The 25,114-nt window shown below is 46.8% G+C and overlaps 1 protein-coding gene across 7 annotated transcripts in view; it reads right to left on the bottom strand.

Moving 5' to 3' along the window:
• Positions 1-25,114, bottom strand: part of DAB2IP (DAB2 interacting protein) — a 154,874-nt gene that overhangs the window by 95,221 nt on the left and 34,539 nt on the right. For all 7 annotated transcript variants that reach the window (XM_058037905.1, XM_058037903.1, XM_058037909.1 and 4 more), the window contains exon 2: positions 14,264-14,367. In XM_058037905.1, coding sequence (XP_057893888.1) covers positions 14,264-14,367 — 104 coding nt within the window. The remainder of the gene's footprint in view (positions 1-14,263; positions 14,368-25,114) is intronic.

Genomic DNA, 25,114 nt, shown 5'->3' with positions numbered 1-25,114 from the left:
CCCCTTCTTCAATCCAGGGATAGCTCTCAGCTCTGGACAGGGCATTGATAAGGAAAAACCCAAATGCCTTCCACAATCAATGCTGACATTTTCCCCTCAATTGTGTATTCCACATCTCCACAACTGTTCCATGATTCATGCAGGATTTGGAAATTAGAATTTAGGGTTATAGCAAGACATTACTTCTGTTTGCCATTGTTTTTACATTTGTTGCCACCAGAAGGAGATCACACGGAGCCATTTTCCATTTTCAGTGCCAGCTTCCTTGGGAGAATGAGATGTCAGAGATTTTAATGCTGATAAATTATGCTGCTATAGTGATACTTTGCACCTCCATAGTGCACACCAGAGATCAGAAAGCCTAATGTGTGAATGAATACCTTCTGTAATTTTTAGGTGGGGTAAGAAAAAAAGACAGAAGTTTGTCTGTGAAAATACAAGAGAGAGATTCTGACCTGGGGTGTGACCGCCAAGCTTTCCTAGTGAGATCATAAGGACATGATCCATTTCTTCTTCATTTAAGATTTTAAACAACGTTTGATTCTGATCTCCAGACAAACAAGGCTAATCCCACCCTCTGAGCATTGCCTGCTCCTCTAGCTGAGCTGCATTCTTGGCAGTTCCAGCAATTAAAGTGCTGCCCTTTGCATGCATGTTCTTTATACACTTTTAAGTTTATATTGAGAGCTGTCTAGGGCAGAATTGTGTCTTCCTGTGTGTGGGCAGAATTCACCACCAGAAAAAATATCATAGCAAAGATTAAACTAGTAACTGAGAAAGGTTTCATTCAGAAGTTAATAGTCTTTATGAAATGACAAAAAATAGAAATCTGCAGAGCCCAAGAATCCCTTCAGCTAGAATAAATCTTGAAATATCTATTACAATGGAAGCAGAGGTACCAGCTATATAAATTCATCCCTGCACAGCCTAAGGTCTGAGCCAGAGGAGATCTTTTAGGCTCTTTAGAGACAATCATTGTGGGCAAAAGTATGGCCCCATGCAATCCCTGAAAGCCCACAGAGCAACGTGCCACAGAACTCATCAGGCCTGGCAAGAAAAAGGCGTGAACCACAGAATCACAGAGTGGTTTGGCTTGGGAGGACCTTCAAGAGCATCCAGTGCCACCCCTGCCATGGCAGGGACAGCTGCCACTGCCCCAGGGCGCTCCCAGCCCCGTCCTGGGGGTGTCCCTGGGACACTGCCATGGATCCTGGGGCAGCTCAGCTTCTCTGGAGCACGCAGAGCTCCCAGGGAGCACTGATTTCACTTGTCAAGGGCAAGGGCGTTGCTTTTCTTGCTTTGTTTCTGCTGCTTTGCCTCTGACATCTCCGAGCCCGGAGTACAATCGCTCTAATCACAAGAGCTGACTGAAGTCATAATAAGACACAAAGAACGAAGGCAGAAGAAAACAAAACAAATCCTTTTGAGGAATGGCTTAATCACAATCACAGCAACTTCAGCTAAAACAGGATGGCACAATTCAAAACAGCACAATTAAATCTGCTCTGATTTGGACTTTTCTTAGATATTTGACAAACCCAAAATCCAATGCCATCATCTAACTGCAGACTGAGGAAGGTGGGACTCTCATTTAAATTTTTCTTCCTTATCAAATTTGGCATTTTCAATTACTCTAGAACCTGGAAATAATCCTATATTCTATTATAATGTTTGAATATTTTTGGTATTATAATACTTTTAAAGCATATGTGCAAACCCATCAGCACCATATGCCTTTGAGATGCAGGAACTGTAGAATTCCACACGCCCTGGGGCAACACAAAAAAAAACAAAAACTAGAAAGGAGAGAGAAAAAGGGAGGGGGACAAAACTGAGCAGAGTGTTAATGACAGCAAAATCTGGAGCTCCTGTTTTATTAAACATAAAGTAATGATGCAAGGCTTGTGTCTGGAGCTGACTCCCACACCAATAATGTTCGCTCACAGAGAACCCACAGGATAAAGTTATAAAGGTAAAAATTCAGCACCATGGAAACACAATAGAGATGAAATTTTAAAAATGATATATCAATAAATCAGGCTGGATGCCTCACGAGCAGCTTTCTTTGGAAGAGTCCTGGCAGCTCCCCATGTTCTCTAAGCCAGGAAAACAGGGGGAGGCTGGGGCAGAGTGAGGGTCTGGCCTGGGGCTCTGGGAGGGCTCTGGGATGGTCAGGCAGGAGCACAGACCCAGACCTGGCTTCTGCTCTCACCCCAAACCCACACAGAACAGCCCCCACAAAGGCACATCACAGGAACTGCTGAACAGATGGGGTTATTTTTCTAGTTCTTCCACATCTTTTGTTTTAGTTCAAGCAAATCTCAACTCTGGGGGACATGAGAGGACATCAGGAATTTTTTCACTACTCATCATAAGGAAACTGCTATAAATAAATGTTTGCTGAAAGTACAAGTGTGCAAGGCAGCCTTTCACCCCAGGTCTCCATGTGTTCTGCTATGTCAGGGATAAGGTATAAAACTGGGAGTAAATCTTTTCTACCAGACCCATTCTCATTCTGGGATTTACAATTTTTATTTTTTTATATTAAACTTAATTTAATTCTGGAATTAGTTTGGGGGTTTCTTCTGTTCCTGCACAGCACATGGAAATACCCTCTTATTGAGGCTCCACTGAATGGATAATTAATATTTGTATTTGTGAAACAAGTGAACTGTGCCAACACTAAGCATCCTTTTATAGCCATAAATGTTCCAAACAAGTGAGTTTACCCATTTCTACAATTACCAATGTTAGTCCCAGCTTTCAAAATAAAAGAGAAACGTTTTTTGGGGAACATTTGATGCCATTTGTTATGAGGTAAAGACATCTAAGTGCTCATTTTTACCCTTCTCTCTGTAGAACACGACTGCATTGAGCTACCCCGGGAATGCAGAGCCCAAAACAACCCTGAGGCTGAGTTTAGGCACCATTTGTGCCCAAGAATAGAAATAATCCCCTGACTGGTCCCTGGACTGAAGCAGGGCAGGAAGGGAATTTCTGCACAGCACTGACCTTTATGGATCAAATATTTTTCATTTGTTCAGTGTTAGAGGCACAGGCCTGGAAGTGTCTGTAGCCCCTCAAACACTTCATATATCATTTATTTCTGCCAGCTCTTTTGGATTTGAACTTTGGTGCTGTAAGCTGCTTTGCCATCCTGCAGCTCTGCTCCTGCCAGGGGTGATGGAGTGCAGGTGACCATGGTTCCTGTGGGATTCCCTTCCACAAAAATGGCATTTCCAGGATACCTGAGGGCTGCAGGGGGCTGGTTTGAACTTGGCACATGGGAGGCAGGAGAGTGCCAGCCTTGGGGCTGAAGACACCCCCAAACTTATGAGAAACCTGCAGAAACCTTAGGAAATGAAACTTTTGCAAGTTTAGCAACCAACACCTCTGCATCCTGTTTACATGGCAAACCCCTGGGCAGCTGTTTCAGCTCTGGACAATCCTTTCCAGGAAGAAATTTCTCCTAATACCTCATCTAAACCTCCCCTGATGTCTCACTAGGAGCAGGAACCGCCACTTGCTCTGACTGATGTCACCCTAATCCTAAAGGGAAAGGAAAGCCCCTCTGAGACAGAAGTGTCTTGGAGTTAGGCTAAACCCCAAAGGAATGACAAAACAGCTGCAAACTCACTGCATGGCCAGAGGCAACTGGCAATAACAACTCCAGCCCTGCTGCTCCACTCTCTGTGGTCAGACTCAGAGGATGAACATGGAGATCCAGCAGGCAGGACCATGAGGGGCTGTGAGGAGCCAGCCCATCCAGCAGCCCCAGAGAGGGAGAAGCAGCTCGGGTTGGAAATGCTGCTTAGCAACACTGCCCGGCCACGGCCAGAGAGGAATCAGATCTGCAGTGTCATTGCAAACACCCCGCTCAGCCCAGCTGGAAAATCAGATGAAGATGCACTGATGGCCCCCAGGTCACCCAGGGGACAGCGTGGGTCTAGCCAGGTCAGGAAAGCTGGAATTACATCAAATGAGAGGCACTGGGGGTTAATTATGAATGTGGCAAATCTCACACATGTGAGTATCAGCAAATCACAGAGAAGCAGCAGTAGCAGAACACATTAACACAAAACATCTCATCCCTTTCCCACCTCTGGCCAATAAAGGGTTGCTGCTTGAGCTCCGTTTTCATAAACATTTTACCTATCTTGTGGAAACTGCCTTGGTCAAGGGGTCTTCTCCCACTGCCCTGAGAAAGAATTCTCAGTTCTGGACATTCTGATATTTTCAGCTAACTGCTTCTTTGCAGAATTTCACTTCCTTCTCTGTTCTGGGAAGATTCCCTTCCCAGCCTTTGATAAAGTAACAGGAACCTTGGGAAGTCTGGCTCTGGATTCTCCCATTAGCACTGATGACTTCCATGGAACATGGACAGGGAACAGGTGGGACATGAATAAAGGATGGAGGAATTCAAGGGTCAGGAAGAGCCCAGATGACAACCACACTTCAACAGTTGTTGTTATTCAGGGATCACTTGGTTCTTCAATTTGGATTCTTTTGTTCTCCTACTAAAACAAACCCACACTACTCTGGATTATTTGTTCCCAGCTCTGTAATTATCACACTGTCAACATTTCACATCCCAACAAGACAGATAAACATTCCTTGGGAAGGTAGGAGAAGGGTAATTGAGCAATCAGGGATGAAAGATGCAGAAACAGAGACACAGGGAGAATGCAAGTAACCTTGAAGAGCAAACCCAGTGATGCACCCAAAGACAGCAGGACTGGGGACAGCCTGGCCCAGGGACACCAAGCCAGGCTGGCACCTGCAGGAGGATTTCAGGGGGAGGGAGCAGTTTCCTCGTTTAACAGGCACAAGGGAGTCCCCAGAGGACAGGCTGTGTATCCAAAACTCTGAAACATCCTGAGCCAGGTCCCTTGGGGTTTTGCCAAACCAAGGAGCCCAGGAGCTTTCAAGAGCTGCACTTTGGAGCTGCTTCTGTGGGGCAGCTCCAGTGGGTCACTGGGCTCAGGACAATCACACCAGGCACAAAACCTGTCTGGGAATAGCTGGCATCAACCATTGTGCCCTTCTATTTCAGGAAAAAGAGCTCACCAGGATGAGCAATAAACACACAGGGGAGAGGGGAAAACCATCTCCATAAATCTCTTTACATTACTGCTCCCTTTTAGAGTCCACCTTTGGGTGGATGAGCAGAGCAAACTGGTTCATGAGTGTGTTTCAGCCCTGCTTTCCCTACTGTGATGTATGGCCTTGGAGCTGCCCATGGATGTCCTGCTGTGTCCTCCCTGCTCACCTTCACCTGAAACCTCTGGGGCTGAGCAGATCCTGGAAGGGAGAACCCCATTCCCCACAACATTGATGGCCAGCTCTGAGTCTGCAGGAACACCAACACCAACTGCCTCATTTGCACTGACAAACCTTGTGTGCAACACATTTTCTACCAAACCAGCTGCCAAGCCAATAAATTTTAAAAAGCAGTTGGTAGATGATGTGTTTAGAGTAAAAAAAAATATTATTATCTTTTGAATGTAGGGATTCATTGTGTAATTTTGCAGTAAAAGTTACTCATTCAAATATGAAACTCATGTTCCAGGCAGATGCTCTTGGCTTGAAAGACTTTCCCCACATTTCTGCAGCTTAAATTGGAACATTTGTATTCAGCAATAATTACAGCTGCAATCAAACAAAAATGCTCACTTTTGTGAAGGTGTGGGGAATACCAACTGGAATTCAGATGATACATCAGCCCTGCATTTCCCCTATCTACCTCCCTAGACAACACACTTCCCAGACATTGTGCAAATACTGAAGATGAAGTTCATTTATCCTCATCTCAGAATTTATGAAAACGATTATTTCAGTTTGATTCAGCTCCTACTTACAGCTTTGGAAAAAGGGAGAAAAATTACAATGGGAGGATAAATATAACACACATATGATATTTCCAGGAGTACCAGCCTGGCTTTCATGCTTTCTCCATCCTTCAGAACACACAGATCAGAGAGCTTTTTGATTAAGAAAGCTCAGAGAGAAATGAAAACCAAGGCAAGACTACTCCCTGCTCTTTTTCTCCACCTTTACTCCTTTTCTTTCCCTCCTCAGCTCGTACTTTGTGTCTGATTTTGGGCTGAGGTGCTGAGGAAGGTGATGCGAGGCAGCACAACTGACAATTCTCTTGAAACACTCACATTGAAAGACATAAAACCAAAAAGAATATCCTTCAGGAACTGGAGGCAAAAATTAAGTTCACTGCTGGTTTATCCCTCAAAATAATAAGACAGACATTGCAAGTGATAGATCCTATTTTTGGGTCTTAGCAGTCACTATTTCTTGCCTAATTATTAGCAATGGATTTACTATCTTTAAAGCAGAATTTTGTCACCCTGCAGGAAATTTCAATTCTATCAGGGCAGATTTAAGTGTCATTCACTTCTTCCTCAATCATTTCTGACCTGGTTGCTAATTATCGAGGAAGGCTTCACTCCTGGAGGGCCCGAGGGCAGGGCCAGCCCTGTCCCTCAGTCCCAGCCAGCGCCACACCAGCAGGGACACTCCCTTGTTTCCCAGGAAGGAAATGAAGGTCTCCTCCTCCACCCCCTAACAACAGCAAAAACTTTTTTGTTCTTGTGTCTAAATGGCCTCTGTCCAGGAGCAACCTGTACCCATCACTCCTCAGCTTTTCCATGGGATCCTTGGGAAATGCAAAGCAAATTTCTGTACTCAGCCAGGCTGTGCCATCATGGGAATGCCATGGAGGTGACCTGGCAAAAGGCAGGAATGAAGGGAGGGACAAGGACAGGGACAGGTTCCACTGCTCAGGGTGAATCCCATTCTGCAGAGCCATGTAGGGAACTGCACAGAGCCATTCAGGAAATAAAGACATGATTAGTTCTGGAGCTAATTTCCTTGGTGCTTTGAAAAATGTTGCAGGGAAGATATGATCCACTGTAATTATGGAGGAAGATAAAGACAAGAAAGTTTCTGGCAGAGTTCCAGGCCTGGGAACACCTGAACACCTGAGGAAAAGCAGCAGAGCTTTCCCACTCTCTCTGAAATTATCCTTGATGCCTGAGCCATGAATATCACTGGGAAGAAGAGAGTGGGGAGGACAAACACAGCCTATTGCTTATCAGAGTGCAGCGCTGAGGAAAAGTGACAGCATGGAGGAGAAAGGGAATCTCGTTTCCATGGCAACTAAAGTTTGAAAAAAAGTATCTAGAAATCATTGTCATCTTCCCAAGTGTGCTCCACCCAGAGCCCCGGATCCAGGATCTCCAGCCGCAGCCCTGGGTCCGGGCAGCCACCAGGGGAGCAGGGAGCAGACCCAGCTGCAGCACGGGGTTTGGAACAACAGTGGCACCACCTGGACAGACTGCCTCACACGAGGCTGCAATGTAGGGGAAAGGAAACCTCCAAACAACTTCCAAACAATCCAGTCAAAGGCCATGAGCTCCTCCATGTCTGTCAGAGCTCAGCCACACCACGGGTGACAACACAGACAAGATCACTGCTGGTTTGGGGCATCTCTCCCATGGCTTCCTGTCACAGCACCCTCATTATTACCCAAGTCCACAGGTGCCATGTGAACCAACTGCAGTGAAAGAACAAGGAATTATAGCTCAAAATGAATTCTGGCAATTAAGGAGAAGTGTCTAGTCTAAACTAGAGAAAAAAATCTGTCTCAGAAACAAAACTTGGGAGAAATGTATTGAAAACTGTTCAGGGTGACTGTGGCAATGACACACATTTCTATGCATTCCAGTGCAGTGAATTCAGCATTTAAGCAAATAGTGAATATCCCTGAGCTAAAGCAATACAAATCCCCAATGGAAGTTCAGAGATGAAGGTCCTGATGCAATGGGCACTCATCTTCCAGTCTCCAGGAGATTCAGATAATGCCTTCCACTCTAGCTTTTTTTCTGAAAGCACAATGGCAGTGCTACTGAAAGGGAGAATGGAATGTGTTTATTATCCTACCTTTCATATCTGCAGGACAATTCTTTATCTGTGACCCAGAAACAAATTAAAGGGACACTGTCATGTTGGATATTCTAATGGCCCTCTTTTCTCTGTGCTACCAGCAATGTGAGAGCTTTCAGTGCCCAGAGGTTTAAACAAATTGGAGCTTTTGTTTGTTTACCTTCTGCCTCTCATTCACTCCACAGAAATGAAACCAGTCAGGTCCATTTGCCTCCCTACAGCCTATCAATTAGTCCAGGCTGTTTGCACTTGGGCTTCCTGGGAAGAGACTGAAACAATATCAAATGTTTTCCTGTAGTTGCTTTGAAAAGAACATTTCTGTTCAAATCATCCTTAGGAGATGTCTCTAAAGAATGGAGATGGATCCAAGTATGTTGCTGAAAAATGCAGGGAGAATCTGAGATGGTTTCTCTGTCTTTGTGAGGGGAATTCAAAGAAAAATACACCAGAGCACCCAAGTGTACACTGAATTGTTAAAACACCACAAAAATGCCAAACAAACATGTTTTAGAGAGTAAAGGGAAGTCACTTGGCTGGTTTAAACCACTTTCCCCATTTATAGTGATGCCTTGAGTTGGTTTTGTCTCTTATGAGATGACCAGCAGCAGAACTACACAGCCCCAGCTGCTTCACACAGATTTTGAATGATGTGGAAAGTGGTGTCATCCTCCCAGGCCTCAGTTTCCCATTTATTTTGAGGCATTATGATAAATTGCAACCCCCCAGTGCCTGCAAGCCTGAATTCATTCACACTGGCAGAACACTTTAACAGCTCCAGATGAAAGGTGCTACAGAAGTGCCAAGTACTATCACTGTAATTATCATTCAATATACACTGATCAAAAGAATGAAATGTGAATTAGCATTTCCTATTAGCCCTACTTACTGCCTAAATGTTAAATATTCCTCCCATGGGCTCTCTCCATGAAAACACAGGGGAGCTGTTGGTGTTTCTCATCTGGCTACACCACTGCTTCCCCAGGAGTGGAGGAATGGAGGGATCTGAGGAGAGCCATGAAATCAGGAGAACAACACAGGTTTATCCCACAAAAACTTGCTCAGGCTTTCTGGGGAGTTTGGAGCTGCTTTCTCACTCCTTCCCTTCTCATCCCTGGCACAAGGAATCTGTCCCACTCCAAGGATTTGCTGCTGTTCCCCTGGGATCCTGAGCCCTGCTGGAGTCATGGGTTTCACACAGCCCACAGGGATCAGTGCAGCATCCTCAGAGGCTGAGAAAGTGTAAACATCTGGAGGAGCTGAACAAAACCAATGGAATTGTGCCAATCTGGACCCTCTGCAGATCCAGGCAGCTTCCTGAAACATTTGTTTTCCCCTTTCCCACCCAGTATTTGACTTTATCTTCCCCAGAAACACAAATTTTCCTTGTTTATCCACTACCCAAGCTCCACCCAGGAAGCAACAATGTGAGCTCCTGCCCTAGCCCAGAACACATTTCAGTGGTGTTGGGGCACAGGAATTGGGTGATTTGTGGCATTTCCCTCTCAGTGGAAGCTGCAGGGTAACCCAGGGCCCTGCCTGGGCCCTGTGAGGATCCTCACAAGGCTCCAGGTCATGTCCCATCCCCTGCTCAGTGCCCACAGCACAGCCAGCCCTGCCCTGGGTACCCTCTGCTGTCCCAGCCCCGCAATGTGACAGCAATCAAAAGCAGAACCCCACAAAAACTGCTGCAGGATCACTCACAATTCTGTAGAGAAATGGCCTCAGTGTGGGAATTAAGCTGTTGATGAGCCCTGTGCTCTTCTTTTCTCTAAAACTGTCCTTCAGACAGCTGCAGGCTCTGACAGAGACCTCCCTGGAACATACTCAGTTCAAAAAGGGAAAAAATCCATACCCTGCCTTGCTGAGCCCCTTTCAGTGAAGCAGGTCATAGCACCATGTCTTTTATCCTGTCATTCTTGTCTCCTGCTTGATGCACATCATAAATCCTCAGTGGTTTGGGCTGCAGCTCTGAGCTGAAATCTGACAGTCCCTCCTATCTCTGACCATGCTGCCTTCCAGTACTCCCCAAGTGGAAATTCCAGGTTTACTTTAAAAAAAATAATTCAAGATACAAGGTCAGACTCAAAGAATTAAAAATATCTTTACAGTCAGTTCACTTTCCAACCCCTGTGCTAGGGAGCACTGAGTAGGGAAAAAGATTCCCTTTTTCAAAATGAAATTTATCCTTCATACCTTAACTAGAATTTATCTCATGTCTCATAAAGGACAGCAAAAATTAAAGATCAAAAATACTCACAGATTTACGTTAATAAGATGACTTAGAAAATTAAGGCAGAAGGCTTTAATTTAAATAACAAGCAATTAGAAATTTGACAACGTGAGGTGCTGGCAGAGATAGTAGGAAAATCAAGGCATTTCTGCCCTAGGAACAAGGACTTGGGAGTCCAGGAACCCATTTACTCATTTTCACATTACAGCATCAATTTGGAGAATATTTAATTCTCTTGAAACTGAGGAGGATTTCAGAGAGGTAATTAGGAATAGCTTAGCTAGTGGTTAACACCAGGATTGGGAATTAGAAATGAAGAAATTCAGCTCAGGATGCATTTTTGGGCTTTGGAGAATGATCAAATTGAAGTTAGCTAAGTTTTCCCTCCCTCAGTTTTCCCAGCTGGAAGATGAGGGTGGTAAGGACCGACCTGGGAACCCCTCCCCAGAGGATGCTCAGGGTGCAGGGTCTGGTGCTGGGTACCTGACAAACCTCTGAGGGCCAGAGGAGCCCTCCTGGTTCCTGCCAATCCTACCAGGGACTGCAAACAACTGCACAGGCTGAAAATGACCTCATTTTGCTTCCAATCCCTGAAATGCTCACAACCCCAAAGCTTCCAAGCATGTCCTGTTGCAGAAGTGGTGACTGAGCTGACAAACACATTCTCCAAGTAATTTCCATATTTCTTGCTGCCACTAGCACTGGTTACCCAAAGTCAGTTGCAGCTGACAGTTTAATGATAATGGCTTTATGTTTGTATATCATCTGTGATAATGTTCCTATTCTCCTAAAATTCAATCCCTGCAAAAGGGGCGCTTTAATGTATGCAGCCACAGACCAAAATGACAGTAATTTTCCCTTTGAGCTGCAATGGTTTAGTAAACAATTACATTTCAATTAAAGAGGGGTGATCACGCTGAGGGAAGTGCCATTCCACTCTCCACATAATACAGGAACATAAATTCTCCAAAGAATCTCTCAAATCATTATAATATATATCACATGACTGCTTAAAAAAAGGGGAAGAAAATACAGTGTATTATGCACAGGCAAAAACTTGGGGAAAAAAAATCCTTCAATATCTTGTCCACAGCAGCTTGAACTGGGCTCCCATTATTTAGGATTATGTTCAGTGAAGAGGAATGGCAGAAGGGCTCTTCACTTTCATCTCTCCAGGAGTTTCCATTTACTGCCATTAGTATTTAATACTTCATTTATCAAGGATTAAAACCAGGATAGATGGAGGAATGCTGTAAGAGTAGCTTATGATGGATCACTGCAAATTCAGCTGTGTACTGAGCCCAACCAGGCAGGAAAACTGCAGGAAAACAAGTTCATGTTACAGGGAGAAGAAAAACTGTTTTGCTGTGGTTTTGGGGGATTTTTGAGGCCAATGTGGCTTCAACCAGAAGAAGCCCTGAAGTGGTTTTGGTGCTCCTGGAAAGCAAATTATTAATGCTAGAATTGAGGATTAAAGGACTGGAGAAAGAAATCCTAAATTCTGTCTAGTAAAAGAGAGAATACAGATGCCTCCTCAAGTTTTTTGGCAGTTTGGGCTTTGCTGGCCTGGGATATTCTCCCAGCTAGTGAAGGAAATTGGGCTCTAACAGAAGGAGTCAATAGATGGCAGTGCTTGATGGGATGGGAGTGAGTCCTCCAGCGAGCCTCAGCAAATGCTCCCCTGCAGCACTTCCCTGCAAGGGGCACAGGGAGGGCTTTCACTGGCACTCAGCAGCCAGCCCAGCTTCTGGCCCCTGAGTTTGACAAAATACCCCACAAACTCCAGCTTTAACCCATCCCACACCTGGAGCTATTGGGATTCAATGCAGAGGGGCAAAATGCTTCTCTGCCTTCTCCTACAAGCAGGGCTTTAACCAGGGCCATGGGGAAGGGACACTTTGGTGTCCCCAGCCCTGCAGCATCAGCAGCTGCTGCCACGTGCCCACTGCAAGTGGAGACTGAAATCTGAACATGGCTCTGAGAGCAGGATCAGGACAAGGAGCTCAGCTCAGGTCCAGCCTCACTGGGGCTGGAGCCTCCAATTTCTCATTCTGCATCAGCCCATACAGAGCTCTGAGAGCATGGAAGTGAAGGGAGGGATTTACATGGAAAATAATTCCTGTACAGCATGAGATAACCAGGACTAGAGGAGATTTTTCCAAGTTTAAGAAGCTTCATTAAAAATTTCTTTCAGGAGAAGGGGTAAGGACAGGACTTGATTTTCAAGGTTTATATTCTACAATCCAAAACTACAGGAGTTCTTGTTTTCAAAAACCACAATGCCCAATTATCTGTAACCTGCCTGGCAGACTTCTGCATGGGAAGGGAAGTTCCCAAATTTCCACCCTAGTTTGCTCTAGTTTTGAAATGAAAGAAAGCATCTGGGAATGCAACACTGCCAAAATAGCTGAAACCAATGGCTCCTGAGCTTCACAGGCCCTTGGAGACTCAACAGCAGAAGGATGGAGATGTCAGGGAAGAACAATCAGCTGTAAAATATGAAAAGCTTACAATTTCCAAACCTACAACAGCAGGCTCAAAAGTAATAATCCCATTACCACTAAACTAAGGCACTAATTACTATTCCCAGTGGCTGGAGTGGACTGACTGCTAATGTTCCTCTGGTTAATGAAGGAAGGTGAGGGAGAATATATTTCTAAAGTCAGACATCTGCTGAAGGCTGGGCAGCAGCACCAACTGTACCTAATGAAGCCATTCATATTAATGCAGTGACACTCAGAGGGGGCGCAGGGGAGAAATGAGATAAGGCTGGATTTGAACTCAGAGAAGACAAATGTCATGTATTACCCCTGTGATGGCTGCCCTTATTTAATCCACACTGAGTAACAGAGCTGCTTAAAGCAAAGAACTGCATCCCACATCAGCTGTTCCATCACCAGCTGCTCAAAGCTGGAATAGCTTCTCTAAAAACCCAAAAAGCAGGATATATGCCATTGGAAAGGAATAAAGTGCTTTTCCTTTTCTTTGACTACAGGGACACTACGAGAAATATTCCCAAGTCCTCTGTCTTGTGAAGAATCCAGATTTTCCCATCATGTTTTGCTGTTTTCACCAACCAGCAGTAGTTGTTTAGAGTTCAATGATACTCATTCACTGAAATCAATAGGTTCTGATGGCTGGAAGAACAATTTCTAGAACTAAAATAAACTACTTGTCCAAACTGCTAATCATGACTCATTCACCAAAGCAAATGTTCCCAGGTGAACTGGGTGTGCTCAGATTATTCTTTTTCAGATTGCACCATTGTCTTTGCTTTGAAATTCTGGTTCTGCCTCCCTGAGTTTGGTAAGCAGCAGCTGAGTCTGTAAAGAAGGTGTGGCCTGCAGAGAAAACCTGCATGGAGCAAAGCTGCTGCAAGATCATTTGTGTCTTGGAATAAAAATAAAAATATCTGTGTGTGCTGAGAGCCAGCCCAGACACTGTGCTTGCTCCTCAAAGTGCTGACACCGGGCAGTGCCAGGCAGGGCTCAGCACTGACAGATCCCGTTCCTGGGGTCCCTGCTCCTGACTGTCAATGACACAGCACTGCCCTTCCCATGGAGCACCAAGACCTCTGGCAGTCATGGTACAGAACAACCAGTGACACCTCTAAGCACAGGGATTGAAGCCATGGAAAAAGTGGATGGCTGCTCCAGGCTCCTGCTGGGACAAGATCCCAGGCTCTGGGCAATCCCAGCTTGGCAGGTGTCCTGTGAGTAATGACAGGTTCCTCCAGAGGAGATTTTCTCTCTGTAGGAGTGTGAGCACACACTGTACAGCTGCACACAGGTAAATGCACCTAGGAATACACTGCACCAGGACTCACCAAGGAAACCTCTCCAGGAAAGTTTCCCAGGTGAAGCTCCAGATCCACTCAAACCCTGCTGCTCTGCCAGGACACATCTGCCAGCTGCTGGCTGCTACCAGTGCCTGACAGCAGCCATCCCCTGCAAACAGGGGAGCAGCCAGTCACACACAGCAGGGTCACACACAGCACTCCTCCCAGGGTGAGCGGGTTCCTTTCCCCCCAGCCACTCCTCAGGAGCCCAGGGCCCAGGAGCAGGGGCAGGCACTGACCGTGACGCGGAAGGGCGTGGTGGCGGCGGGCTCCATGCTGGGGTTCTTCTCCGCGATGCCGCTGGGCATGCCGCGCCTCTGCCCGCAGCGTTCCGGGGGCGACTCTGGGGACAGAGCACAGGGACAGTCACCAACCCAGCACAGGGACAGCCCAGCAGGGCCAGCAGCCCCTGCACTGTGTGCTGTCTCCCTCCCAGTGAGGCAGCGCGACCACCCCACCCCAGGCACTTCCCCTGCCTGGAGCAACATTCCACCAGCAGGACTTTCACCTTCAACAATTAGCATTTTTATACAACTGTAAGCTTCAGATAATGCCTGACAGGTTGGCATTATCATTATTTCCAGTCTGCAGATGAGTAAACAGAAACTGCACTGAGATGAGTGAGAATTATATGCAAAGTACAGACCCGTGCACTCTTGGATTTGATCCTCGTCGGGGAAACTGCTAATGGGGTTAGAGGCACAGGATGCTGAAGTTACCTCTCTAATTCCTCCAGCAATTTGCTTTGGAACCAGGAAAAAAATAATGGAATCCTGCTTTTGATAAGGTATAAAAAGAGGATAGGAATACTTACCTCCTTCCCTGCTGGCAAGGGAGGGGGCTGAAAAGGTAAAATTAACACCTATGCTCAACACTGAAGAGATTTAGAAAGATGCTAGGACAGGTCAGCTGCAGCATCGTAAGGTGGTGCTTCCTCAGTTCACAAACCCTCTCTGAAAACACCATGGAACTCAGAGAAACAGATTTATTCCCAAGCTGCCATTCAGTGATGCTCAGACCTTGAAACAACCTTCCCTTCCCAAAACCATTCCAGAGTCCTCCTTAGGCAAGCATTTCCATGGCCACTGTCTCCTCAGCAAGGTTCTGCCCTTGCCAAAGCCTGACTGTAAGAAACAACTACCACCAGCAATTCCACCCCACCATTCCTGAGATGTGTCTTAACCCACTCCAGAGAGCAGATTGAGATTCCAGCCATGGATGGGGTGAGGTGCTGGCTCGGTGACATCTTCCTTGGTTGCCACGTAACCTGTGTGAAACTCAGCCAGCCCAGAGCAGCAGCTCTGCCTTCCCAGCTTCCAGCCAGCCTTCAAATAGCTGGGGCACTTTGTCTGCAGAAAGCTGCACTTTGAATCTCAAACAGTAAAACCCTTTGGTGTCATCTCCTCTCAGAAGATTCAGGCTCCCACCCCATTCCTTTGAACCTTCTTTTGTTTTTGGACTGTCATAAAGAAACTACTTGATTCCAGCATTTTGAAAGTGAGCTCGAGATGACAACTGAAGAAGCTGCTTTGCATTTTCTTAATGACCGGAAAAATGAACCTTGTTTAAAGCATTTCTGACACACCTGGCTGGAAAACAGGAACCATGGCATTATGTGAAAGGCAGCTACAAGAAATTACTTTCCCCATGTGCTCCCCAGCCCCAAACAACTGTATGGGGGTAAGAGTCCCCCAGTTTAGCTTCTTATTTCATCATTAAAATACACCCCAAGCAGAACCAGCAAACACATCACTGTGACCTGAGACCAAACACAGAGCTGGCTAAGCACCTAAACCCTCCTATAATTATTAAACTTATGGTTCATGAAATGTTTGCAGTCAAATCTTCATTTTAGCTCTGTGTAAGCACTGTGGGTTTCACTGCAGGAGAGATGTTACAAAACCCTCTGTAAGAAACCAGAAATAACCAGAAGGAGGGGTGGGTGTGGGTGTTGGAGGGGATGAGGGGAGCTGTTTGTTTTAAAGGTTAATAAAAATAGCTTACAGGTAAATTAGTAACTCCAGGAATGTACAGCATTCACTTGGTGAGCAGTATGAATTTATAAAGGTTTAAGTGCCCTTTTTACTTCTTCAAGGCTGGAGGCACCATCTCAGGCTGGGTCACTCTGCCCAGGCCGGGCATCAGCCACGCTGCCATGGCAAGCCCAGAGCCATGGAAAAGGGCACTGTAAGCCAGTAATAAAAACTCTCCACAGTCACCAGAGGCTGAGAAAGAAATGTCTTCATTTACAGCAGAAGATATTTGGGTTAGGCACTGGAAGCAGTCCCATCCTGCCATGGACAGTTACAGAGAGAGGGAGAGCTCTCCCTGCCAGGGAGGTTCAGGGACAATGGGCTGCCTTTCCTCCCCTCTCCTGGGGCACACAGATACCACACACCTCCTGAAATCCCTTCCAGCCTCATTTTCTGTCATTTCTGTCACATTTGCCCACTTGTGCATAAAATAAGAAAGCTTCAAGGGATCGGATTCAGCGTCTGATTTTGGCCTTTTCTTCCCAAGCTCTCCTGAACTTCCAACTCTGTCTGGACAGACATGGGGGCAATTCTGTGTCACCTCTCAATAGCACAGAGGGCCCAGGGCTCATCCACGTTATACAACACAGGAGAGAGAGAAATAAACAACAGGGCCTCCTGCTTTTCCAAATATTTACAGAAGACTGCAATGTTTTTTGTCTCCCCCTGTGCAGAGTAAGATCTTCAAAGAGAAATTTCCTTGAAATTATCAAGCCCCTGAAAGCTCTCCCAGGTTATCCCCACACAGCTGGACCAACACCTGTTGGCTGTGGAGGGCACCAGGAGGTTTTTAAGTTGAACACATCCCACTGCCACAAGGACACACAGCACTGCAAACACTGCACAATAATTTAGGACCTCGGGCTTATGAGTATTTCCTGAAACTCTTTCTGTACAGTAATAAACACATTTGGTTTGTTAACTTATTCAAGGCACTGGAACTGACAGAATAATTAATCCTCACTCCACTCTTCCATGCCTGATTTTCACGCTGTGGAATGGTTATGGAGCAGCACAGCAATCTCCCCAGGGCTCCAGGGCAGCAGCAGAACAGGCTGTGAGCAGCTCCTGGCACCCAAACTCTTGTTTAACCCACCCAACATCACTGCCTCCTATGACTCCACTTCCCAGACACTGCTCCAAGCGGGTTGTTATGTGTAACAAACACACAAACAGCTGTTACTACTGTTTACTTTTCACTTAGCTAGTGAGGTGTTCTTCCATTTGCATTACCTGCTCCTGAGAATCCCAACTAGTCCAAGAGATCATCAGGATTACACTGTCATTATGGAGAATAAAATACTTTAACTCCTGTTTGTTCATCTCTCCTCACACTCCCCCCCTCGCACAATTCCAGGGATCAGCCAGTGGAAGAGACAGCGGGAACAAAAGCAAAGCGAGGCTGCTGGATGGAATAACAACAAGCAGGAACTTCCCAGCAAGTTGATCTCCTGATAAGAACCTGCTCCAGCTCCAGACAACAAAGGGAGGTCCGACCTGAGCGCTGGGAGAGAAGTCAGCAAGAGAAATGTTCTCCCGAACTCACCAGAAGGAAGCCGTGCTGGTGAGCAGCGCTCATGCCATGGCACTCGGAAGGAGCCGGGAAGGAGAGAAGGAGAGGTGATGACTTCATCAGAGGCAGCGAGAGAGGGAGGAATGCCTGGAATGCCAGAGCAGGCAGCAGCACCGGGACACGCAGAGCGCAGGTTCCTGCTCTGCTCCCGCCGCGGGATGGGCTATGGAGGGGAGACTTTGAGCACAACAAAACTTCACCAGCTCCTCTGCAGGTGATGCAGGAACTCCAAGTTCCCCAGAGCCCAGAGGCGGTGGGGAGGTGCCACGGGCAGCCCTGCAGGTCAGGCCGCTCCCGGGCTGGGCACGGGGCTGAGCTCCGCCCGGCCCGGCCCCAGCGGGCACCGCCCGGCCCCGCCCCAGCGGGCACCGCCCGGCCCGGCCCCAGCGGGCACCGCCCGGCCCCGCCCCAGCGGGCACCGCCCGGCCCGGCCCCAGCGGGCACCGCCCGGCCCGGCCCCAGCGGGCACCGCCCGGCACTGCCCGGCCCCGCCCCAGTGGGCACTGCCCGGCCCCGCCCCAGCGGGCACCGCCCGGCCCGGCCCCAGCGGGCACCGCCCGGCCCGGCCCCAGAGGGCACTGCCCGGCACCGCCGCTGCCAGGGCGGAGCTCCTGTGAAACCGGAGCGAACAGGAATTACCGGTCTCCTGCTCCTACAATTACAGGCCGTGAATTAATTTTATTGCTTAATGAATTTAGGTGTTATTCCTCTAATTTCTGCATTATCTAATAAGTCCTTATTACAAACCCGAGAGAGGAGAGGAGGAGGAGCGGTGACAGTGATTTAACGTGGCTCACGGTAGCATTGACGAATTAAGAACAATCCCTGGAGAACAGGTATCTGTAGTGTCTGTGTGATTCCACATACTCAGGAGAGGCTGCAGAAAAATCTACATTTCAGACAGCTCTGGGTGGCCACAGGAGCCCAGGAGAAAAGATGGATCTTTAGTCTGAATCCAAATGGGGATTTAGAAGGGAATAGAGGCACTTTAAAAAGCGGAATAGACAGCGATAGAAAATAATAAACACTGAGCTGAGCCAACTTTCCTCTTCACAAGGCGTGAAGAACTTTGAGTGGGAAGCAGAGATGCCACAATGTCTGATTTCCAGTGACAAAGAGGCTGTGGGAGGTTATGAAAGCCCTTCCAGCTCCCATCAGCTGGCCCAGGAATGCACCAGGCACCAAAGGGCATCCTTTGGGGTTCAGGTACCTCCAGCATTTATTAAATGGATCACCCAGAGCCCTGCTGACCCTGTGAATTCCAGCTGATCCCTTACAGCAATGTCAGAACCACACAAAATTAATTAAAAACCAAACCTCTATTAGGCAATAAAATAGACTCTTAATGAAAATGGTCATGAGGCAGAAGTCAAGGGCAGGTGCTGGTGCCCTCTGAACAAGCAGACTCCTCTGAAAGCAAAGCTAATGAACACAGAGAGGGCGTTCTCCAGCCTAGGGGAAGCCATGCCACCCCTGCTTCTTATCTTAGAATAAAATTATTTCTTTTTGCATCTTAGAATCTCTGGCTTAAACATTCATAAGCTTCCATAAAGCCCAGCAATTCCCCTGGCTATACCCACAACTCTTCCACATCAGAATCACTGATCTACTCCCCAGTCATTTCATGCTCCAAGCAGAAATAGTTTCACATTTTCTCATGCTCTCATGACCTTTCCAGACAATTAAGGACGCTGTTTACAGAACTACAGCTGGTAAAAACCCCTCTCCCTTATCTAACTGTTTACATACAGAACAAAAAAATAAATTGGGATCATTACTTGCCTTCTGGGCTACACTCTGGCACCAAACACTTCGAATTAAACAACTGAGTCTATACCTACAGCAATGACACCAAACTGAGCCAGCTTCTTACCAGTGCCTTTGTTTCCCTCTCAGGTGACTCCGGTGGTACAAAAGCACCACGTTCTGTGTGTTTCTGATGACTGTGCCCCTGCCTAAAAGCAGCAAAGCACACCTGAAGCACCACTTAGAGCCACACAATTCTCTGCAGCTCCAAGAACGGTGGCTGGGACAGTTGTGTGAACTGAAGAGCCTTGTTAGAAGTGGCTGGAATACAGAAAACAAATCCCAGAAAACATCAGAACACACTGATGGTTTCACATCAGTGAAAACTGGTCCCCTCAGCTAAAACCTGTTACCATCTTCTCTCAAAGTGGGACTAAGAACTCCTGAAAGAAGAGCTTTTTCTTGGTTAAATAATGATTTGGAATGACACTGACCTCTGTCACGGCACACTGTGCACTTTAATGGCTCTCCCCTCATCTCTGTGGCAGATTCCTGGATATCATGGATTTAATATTCCTCATCGTGCTCTGAGCCAGTGCTATTAATGGCTCTTGAATCTAGGACTGAAAAAAGCTCTGCTATTTTTCTGAGTACTTGATATGTATCTATTCCTCTATTTTCTCTATTACCCAGTAAGAGAACTCCTCTCCCTGCATCTGCCTCGGTGCTTTCTGATGTGTGCAAGCAGCAAAGGCTCCTCTCTTGCCTTTCTGGGGCTCTGGCTGCCGGGTGCCGGTGCCCCTCTCTCCGGGAAAGCTGAGCTGGGATTTCCGTGCCCCCAGCCCGGGGGGAGCCGCCGTGCCCGGCCCAGCAGCGGGATCGGGCTGTGTGTGCCAGCCGCGGCCCCGGTGCCTCACTAGGTGGAGCTGGAGGCCCTTGGCTGGCCCAGCTGCAGCGCGGGGAATCCTCCGGCTGTGCCGCGGCTGTGGGGCACTGACGGGCAGCGGAGCTCAGAGCGCCTTCGGAGCGCTTTCCGAGCGCCTTCCGAGCGCTTTCCCTGCTCCTTCCCTGAGCTGTCCGTCCCTGCTCCTTCCCTGAGCTGTCCCTGCTCTTTCCCTGCCCCTTCCCTGAGCTGTCCCTGCTCTTTCCCTGCTCCTTCCGTGCGCTTTCCGTGCTCCTTCCGTGCGCTTTCCCTGCTCCTTCTCTGTGCCTTCCCTGCACTTTCCCTGCTCTGGAGCCATCCCAGCACAGCCAGGCACTCTGACAGAGACCAGGGCAAGTCCTGCCCTCCAGAAATCCAGGTGAACACATCCTGAGGAGACAGATTAAACCTACTTGTCAAAGGAAAATCCCTCTCCAAGGGAAAAAGGGAAAGAAAAGAATAGCACTAATGGGAAAGGAAAGCTGAGGTAATTCTCATTGTGAGAGGTCTGAAAATTCAGCAGCTTCTGAGTGCTAAAAGCCTGGAGACCAGATCAGATCTGTGTGCACGAGGCACAGCTACAGTCCCAGACCTGTGCCAGGGACAGAACTGAAGGCATCCAGAAAATGACCCTCCCTTTCTGAAGATAAACAGCAAATCATGCTGACTGAGCAGCCCACAGCACAAACTCTGTTTTACTGTCTGGTATTTTTTAACAAGATATATGTATATATAGCTGGTATTTTTATTCTTTCATTATTAGTCTCTAAAATAAAATATGTATGATATTTATCTTGCTCTGCTATGATATCCACAGAACAAATTCCTCCTCTGCTAACGGCATATCATTAGGAGCTTTTTCTCCAGGGCGAAATTGAAATCAAGCTCAGACTTAAAAAATACATCAGAAAAAGCTGAAATTCTATCCTGGTTGGGGGCCAGACTGTGGTGACTGCCAATACCCTGGTTAAAGTGGAAAGGATGATAAAGTGAAGTGGATCATCAGCTTCCTCCCATGTGATGATAAAGACAAGCAACACGGAGTGTGGAGAACAAGGAGTCAGCTCTGGGAAGATTTAAATTAGGCTCATCCATCATGCTGAACCTTCCTGCAAAGATTCTGCTCTGTCACCACGAGCTTTCCTGCAGCACTTTATCCTCAGAGGCAATCTGAGGGCAAGGAGAAAGTTCCATGCTCTGCAGTTGCTGTCCCTGTCTCTGGAGGTGCCACCTGGACACAGCAGCCAGGTCAGGGTGGCTCTGTCCCCTGCCTGGCAGGGGCTCTCCCCAGGAGTGCCCTGGACAGCTGAGCTGAGCAGGCCTGAACAGCTCCCTTCACACGAGGCACCCTCAGGAGAAATGGAAACTTCCCACAGCTCATTCCCAGGCCATTCTTCCAGCCCTGCACAGTGGCTGCTGGAACAGGTCTGTACTGGTAAAATGCAAATTAAATAAATAAATACTTAATTTATAAGCATGATTCATCAGAGGTTTCATCTTCTACAGCAAAGAAACAGATGTTCTATTGATGGCACTTCATTAGAGAGATAAATGGGGTCACACACGTATCTCTGTTCACATCCATCTGCATAATAGACCAAACATTAAGGTTGGAATTTCGCATGGTGCATGTGGCTGTCACAGCAGCCTCAGAGAGTCTCAATGCCCAGAGCCTGCTCACCCACCTCAGATTGTCTCAACAGCCAAGGAACTTTAACTCTGCTCAAAAAAGCAGAAGGCTGGGATCTAACACTGGATATTTAGGAGACAGTTTCACTGGAAACACAGAAGAATACTGGATTTTAAATAATAGATGGCAGTGATTTTTTTGTGCCCACCAAAATACAATATCTGTCATGAGGAAGCAACTCAAAGCAGCAGTGACAGCAAAGTCTGGAACCCCTGTTGTTCCTCCAGTTCATGTCAGGGATTGGGGGCAGGGTTAGGGAGAGCTGAGAGGGATTTTCTGGTTTTCCAAACATTAATGCAGGAGGCCTCAGAGTTCCCCTGGCTAACAGAAACAAGTCTCCTGCACTTCACAGGCATTAATAGAAGACAATGCCTATAAAATGAGTGGTATCCTTTGCACAGATGTGCCTCTGCTGTGTGTGGATGTGAGTGTGTGCACAGCTGTGTCAGGCACAGCAGCTCTGCACACCTGGGCAATGCCCCCTGTGCCAAGGCACTGCTGAGATCCCATCCCTGCTCACTGCTGTTCCCCATCCATCTCTCCTCTGGCTGCTCAGACTCTCTCACCAATTGTTTCACTATTAGAAATTGTGGAATGTAAATCCTAATTTATTGTGACTGATCCTTTTATTTCCTCTGGGGGTGGGTGGGTATTTCTGCTCCTCTCCCACGAACCTGCTCTGCAAACACTCGCAGGTGGCAGCTGCACACTCACTCTGCAGTTTTCAAGCAAACAACACCAGTGCCAAGGAGAGACAAGGAACATTAAAAACCAGTCGTGTTTTCACTTCCCAACCTATTTTTGAAACAGGAGGGAGCAGGAGAATGTTCTTACCTACACCAACACTGACATTTGCATTTTCCATCCTAAAAAATATGCCAGATCTGCATTGGGATTTCTCCCTCCAGAACTGCCCTGCAGTCACCCGGAGGAGCAAATGGGCACTTGAACAGCAACACTGCAACCCTGCAGAGCAATTCAGCAATTTAGTGACCAACATTCACCCTCCTGGGAGGGTTCATGCACCCCACCCCACTCTCTGAAATTTCCTTTTGGTGTTCACCAGACTCTTAGCTGATCCTAGAAGCAGAGTTATGTAAATGAACACCAAATGTTCTCACTTCAAACACACCAGCCCCATCAAAATGTGTTCTTGTCTAAGGGTATAAAGGTAATAATTGGTAACCTTTGACTGCTAAAAATGTAAAGGGAAAAGATCTTTCATTTAAAACTTGCTCGTTTGGTTACCATGGACACTGCTTAATCATGAAGGATGACTATTACTTGTTCCTATAGAAACCAAGAAGCTCAAGAAGCATCCTGTAATTTAACTCCAGACGCCAAATTTTACACCAGTCCCCCTATTAGCACATTTGGGTACTTCAGAACAAGCCCAAGCTTGATCTCTGACTCTAAAAGAAATTCAGTGATGCAGAAATGCTGTAAGAAACCAAAAATATGAGCATGTAAGGTACAAAAGAAACTTGCACTTCACATAAATTGGTTTCTTCAAAAGGAAACATTAAGTGCTCAGCATCTGAGGATTCCTCTTTCAGTGCAAATGTTAACGAAGCAAAACTTTGGTTGTCTTTATTGCAGGGCATGTTTTTCATCCAACTGAATGCTTCAATGCTCAACTTAAGATGAAGTTCTGGAGCAATGTGAGAGCCTGGGATTCCTAATGAGCCTCTGGGAGCTGCTCGTGGTCCCAGCCTGGCTCTCCAAACCAGACCTACAATAAGAACATGCCCCTCATGCAAGGAAAAAACCAATGGGCAGCACAAACCTGCAAAATTCAGGCTATGTGTTGCTCTAACAAGTCTTCTAGAGTTTATGCTTATTAGTAAAACCACAACACTTGTCTGGCATTGCTCATCACCTCAAAGCTTTACCTTCAGCACCAAGAAACATTAGTCAGAATCTCTCTCCTGTGTAGGTCTGGGGGAAAAAAGCTTCCAGAAATTACCTGTGGCTGACATTGCTCCTTGACCCTCACCAGACCTAAATGGGGAATGGTTCACAGTTCTCAAAAAACCATCCATTTTTCCATTCTCTGATTCCCAAAGGGGCCTGAGGGAACTCAGTGTAAAAGCCTGACCCTGGGGCTGCACAAACCAGTGACAGGAGTCAGGAGTTCTGTCCACCTTCTTTCACAAGCATGTACACAAACACACAAACAATTTGTGTCTGACTCTAAAATACTCTCTGGAGTGCTGCAAAGGAAAGCAAACCACTCTCAGAAGTGTGTGAGCTGAAAAAAGCAAAACTGATAAAGCCCAAATGAGAATGTTCCCTGACCCAGCTCGTTCCCATCTCTATTGAGAGCAGAGTGAATTAAAGGATTAGAGAGTGCCTTCAGTGCAATAACTTAGGGGATTAGTGGCACACTAGAAGACCTTCAAGGGAAATACAGGTTTAAAAGCTTTAAAAGGCAGCTCTGTGTCTAAATTGTTTGGACTGCCACAGCTGTAAGGAGACAAACTTGCTCTAATACATGAGTGATCATGAAAAGTCTGCTGAAACCCCTCGAAGCATGTTTTTGGAAGCAATTCTAGTTTGGACTCAGACCAGGGTTTTTAACCTCTTTCTCATTTAGTAGCCACAGCTTGTAGATAAAAACTCATTGTGCATTACTCGAGAGCAAATCTGCTCCTTCACTCCTTGCAGAGCAGTCAGCCCCTCTCAGGAACTCTGTCAGGGAAAAGGATGGGACTGCCAGGAGGAGAGGGCTGCAAACAGAGATAAAAGAAGAGATGGGCAAAAAGTGACAGTGCTCCTGAGAGAGTCCCACTGGGGTTTCCCAGGGGAACTTTTACAACTGGATTCATTTTTGACCTCATAGGAATTTCTCAGAGATCACTCACTGAGTGTGGATGCTCCTGCATTGCTGGAGGAGGTGGGGCAGGTCAGGGTTTGCTGCAGGAGCAAAGGGAGTCAAGGCACTGCTGCCACCTCCTTCCTGCTGAAGGGTCAGTCCAATAAATTTGCCTGCAATAAATTCACTCTAAATTCTTGCTTATTAAAGGGATTCTGAGATTTAAGCGTTGTTTAATATCAAAACAATTCCAGAATTCCGCCACACACCACTTCCCAAGTCATTAAATTTAGTCTCGATTTTTACTAGAC

Source organism: Melospiza georgiana, chromosome 20 (genome assembly GCF_028018845.1).
Source record: "Melospiza georgiana isolate bMelGeo1 chromosome 20, bMelGeo1.pri, whole genome shotgun sequence".
NCBI classification, from domain to species: domain Eukaryota; kingdom Metazoa; phylum Chordata; class Aves; order Passeriformes; family Passerellidae; genus Melospiza; species Melospiza georgiana.
The sequence above is the reverse complement of the archived record's forward strand: the minus strand, read 5'-3'. Positions and strand labels throughout refer to the sequence as shown.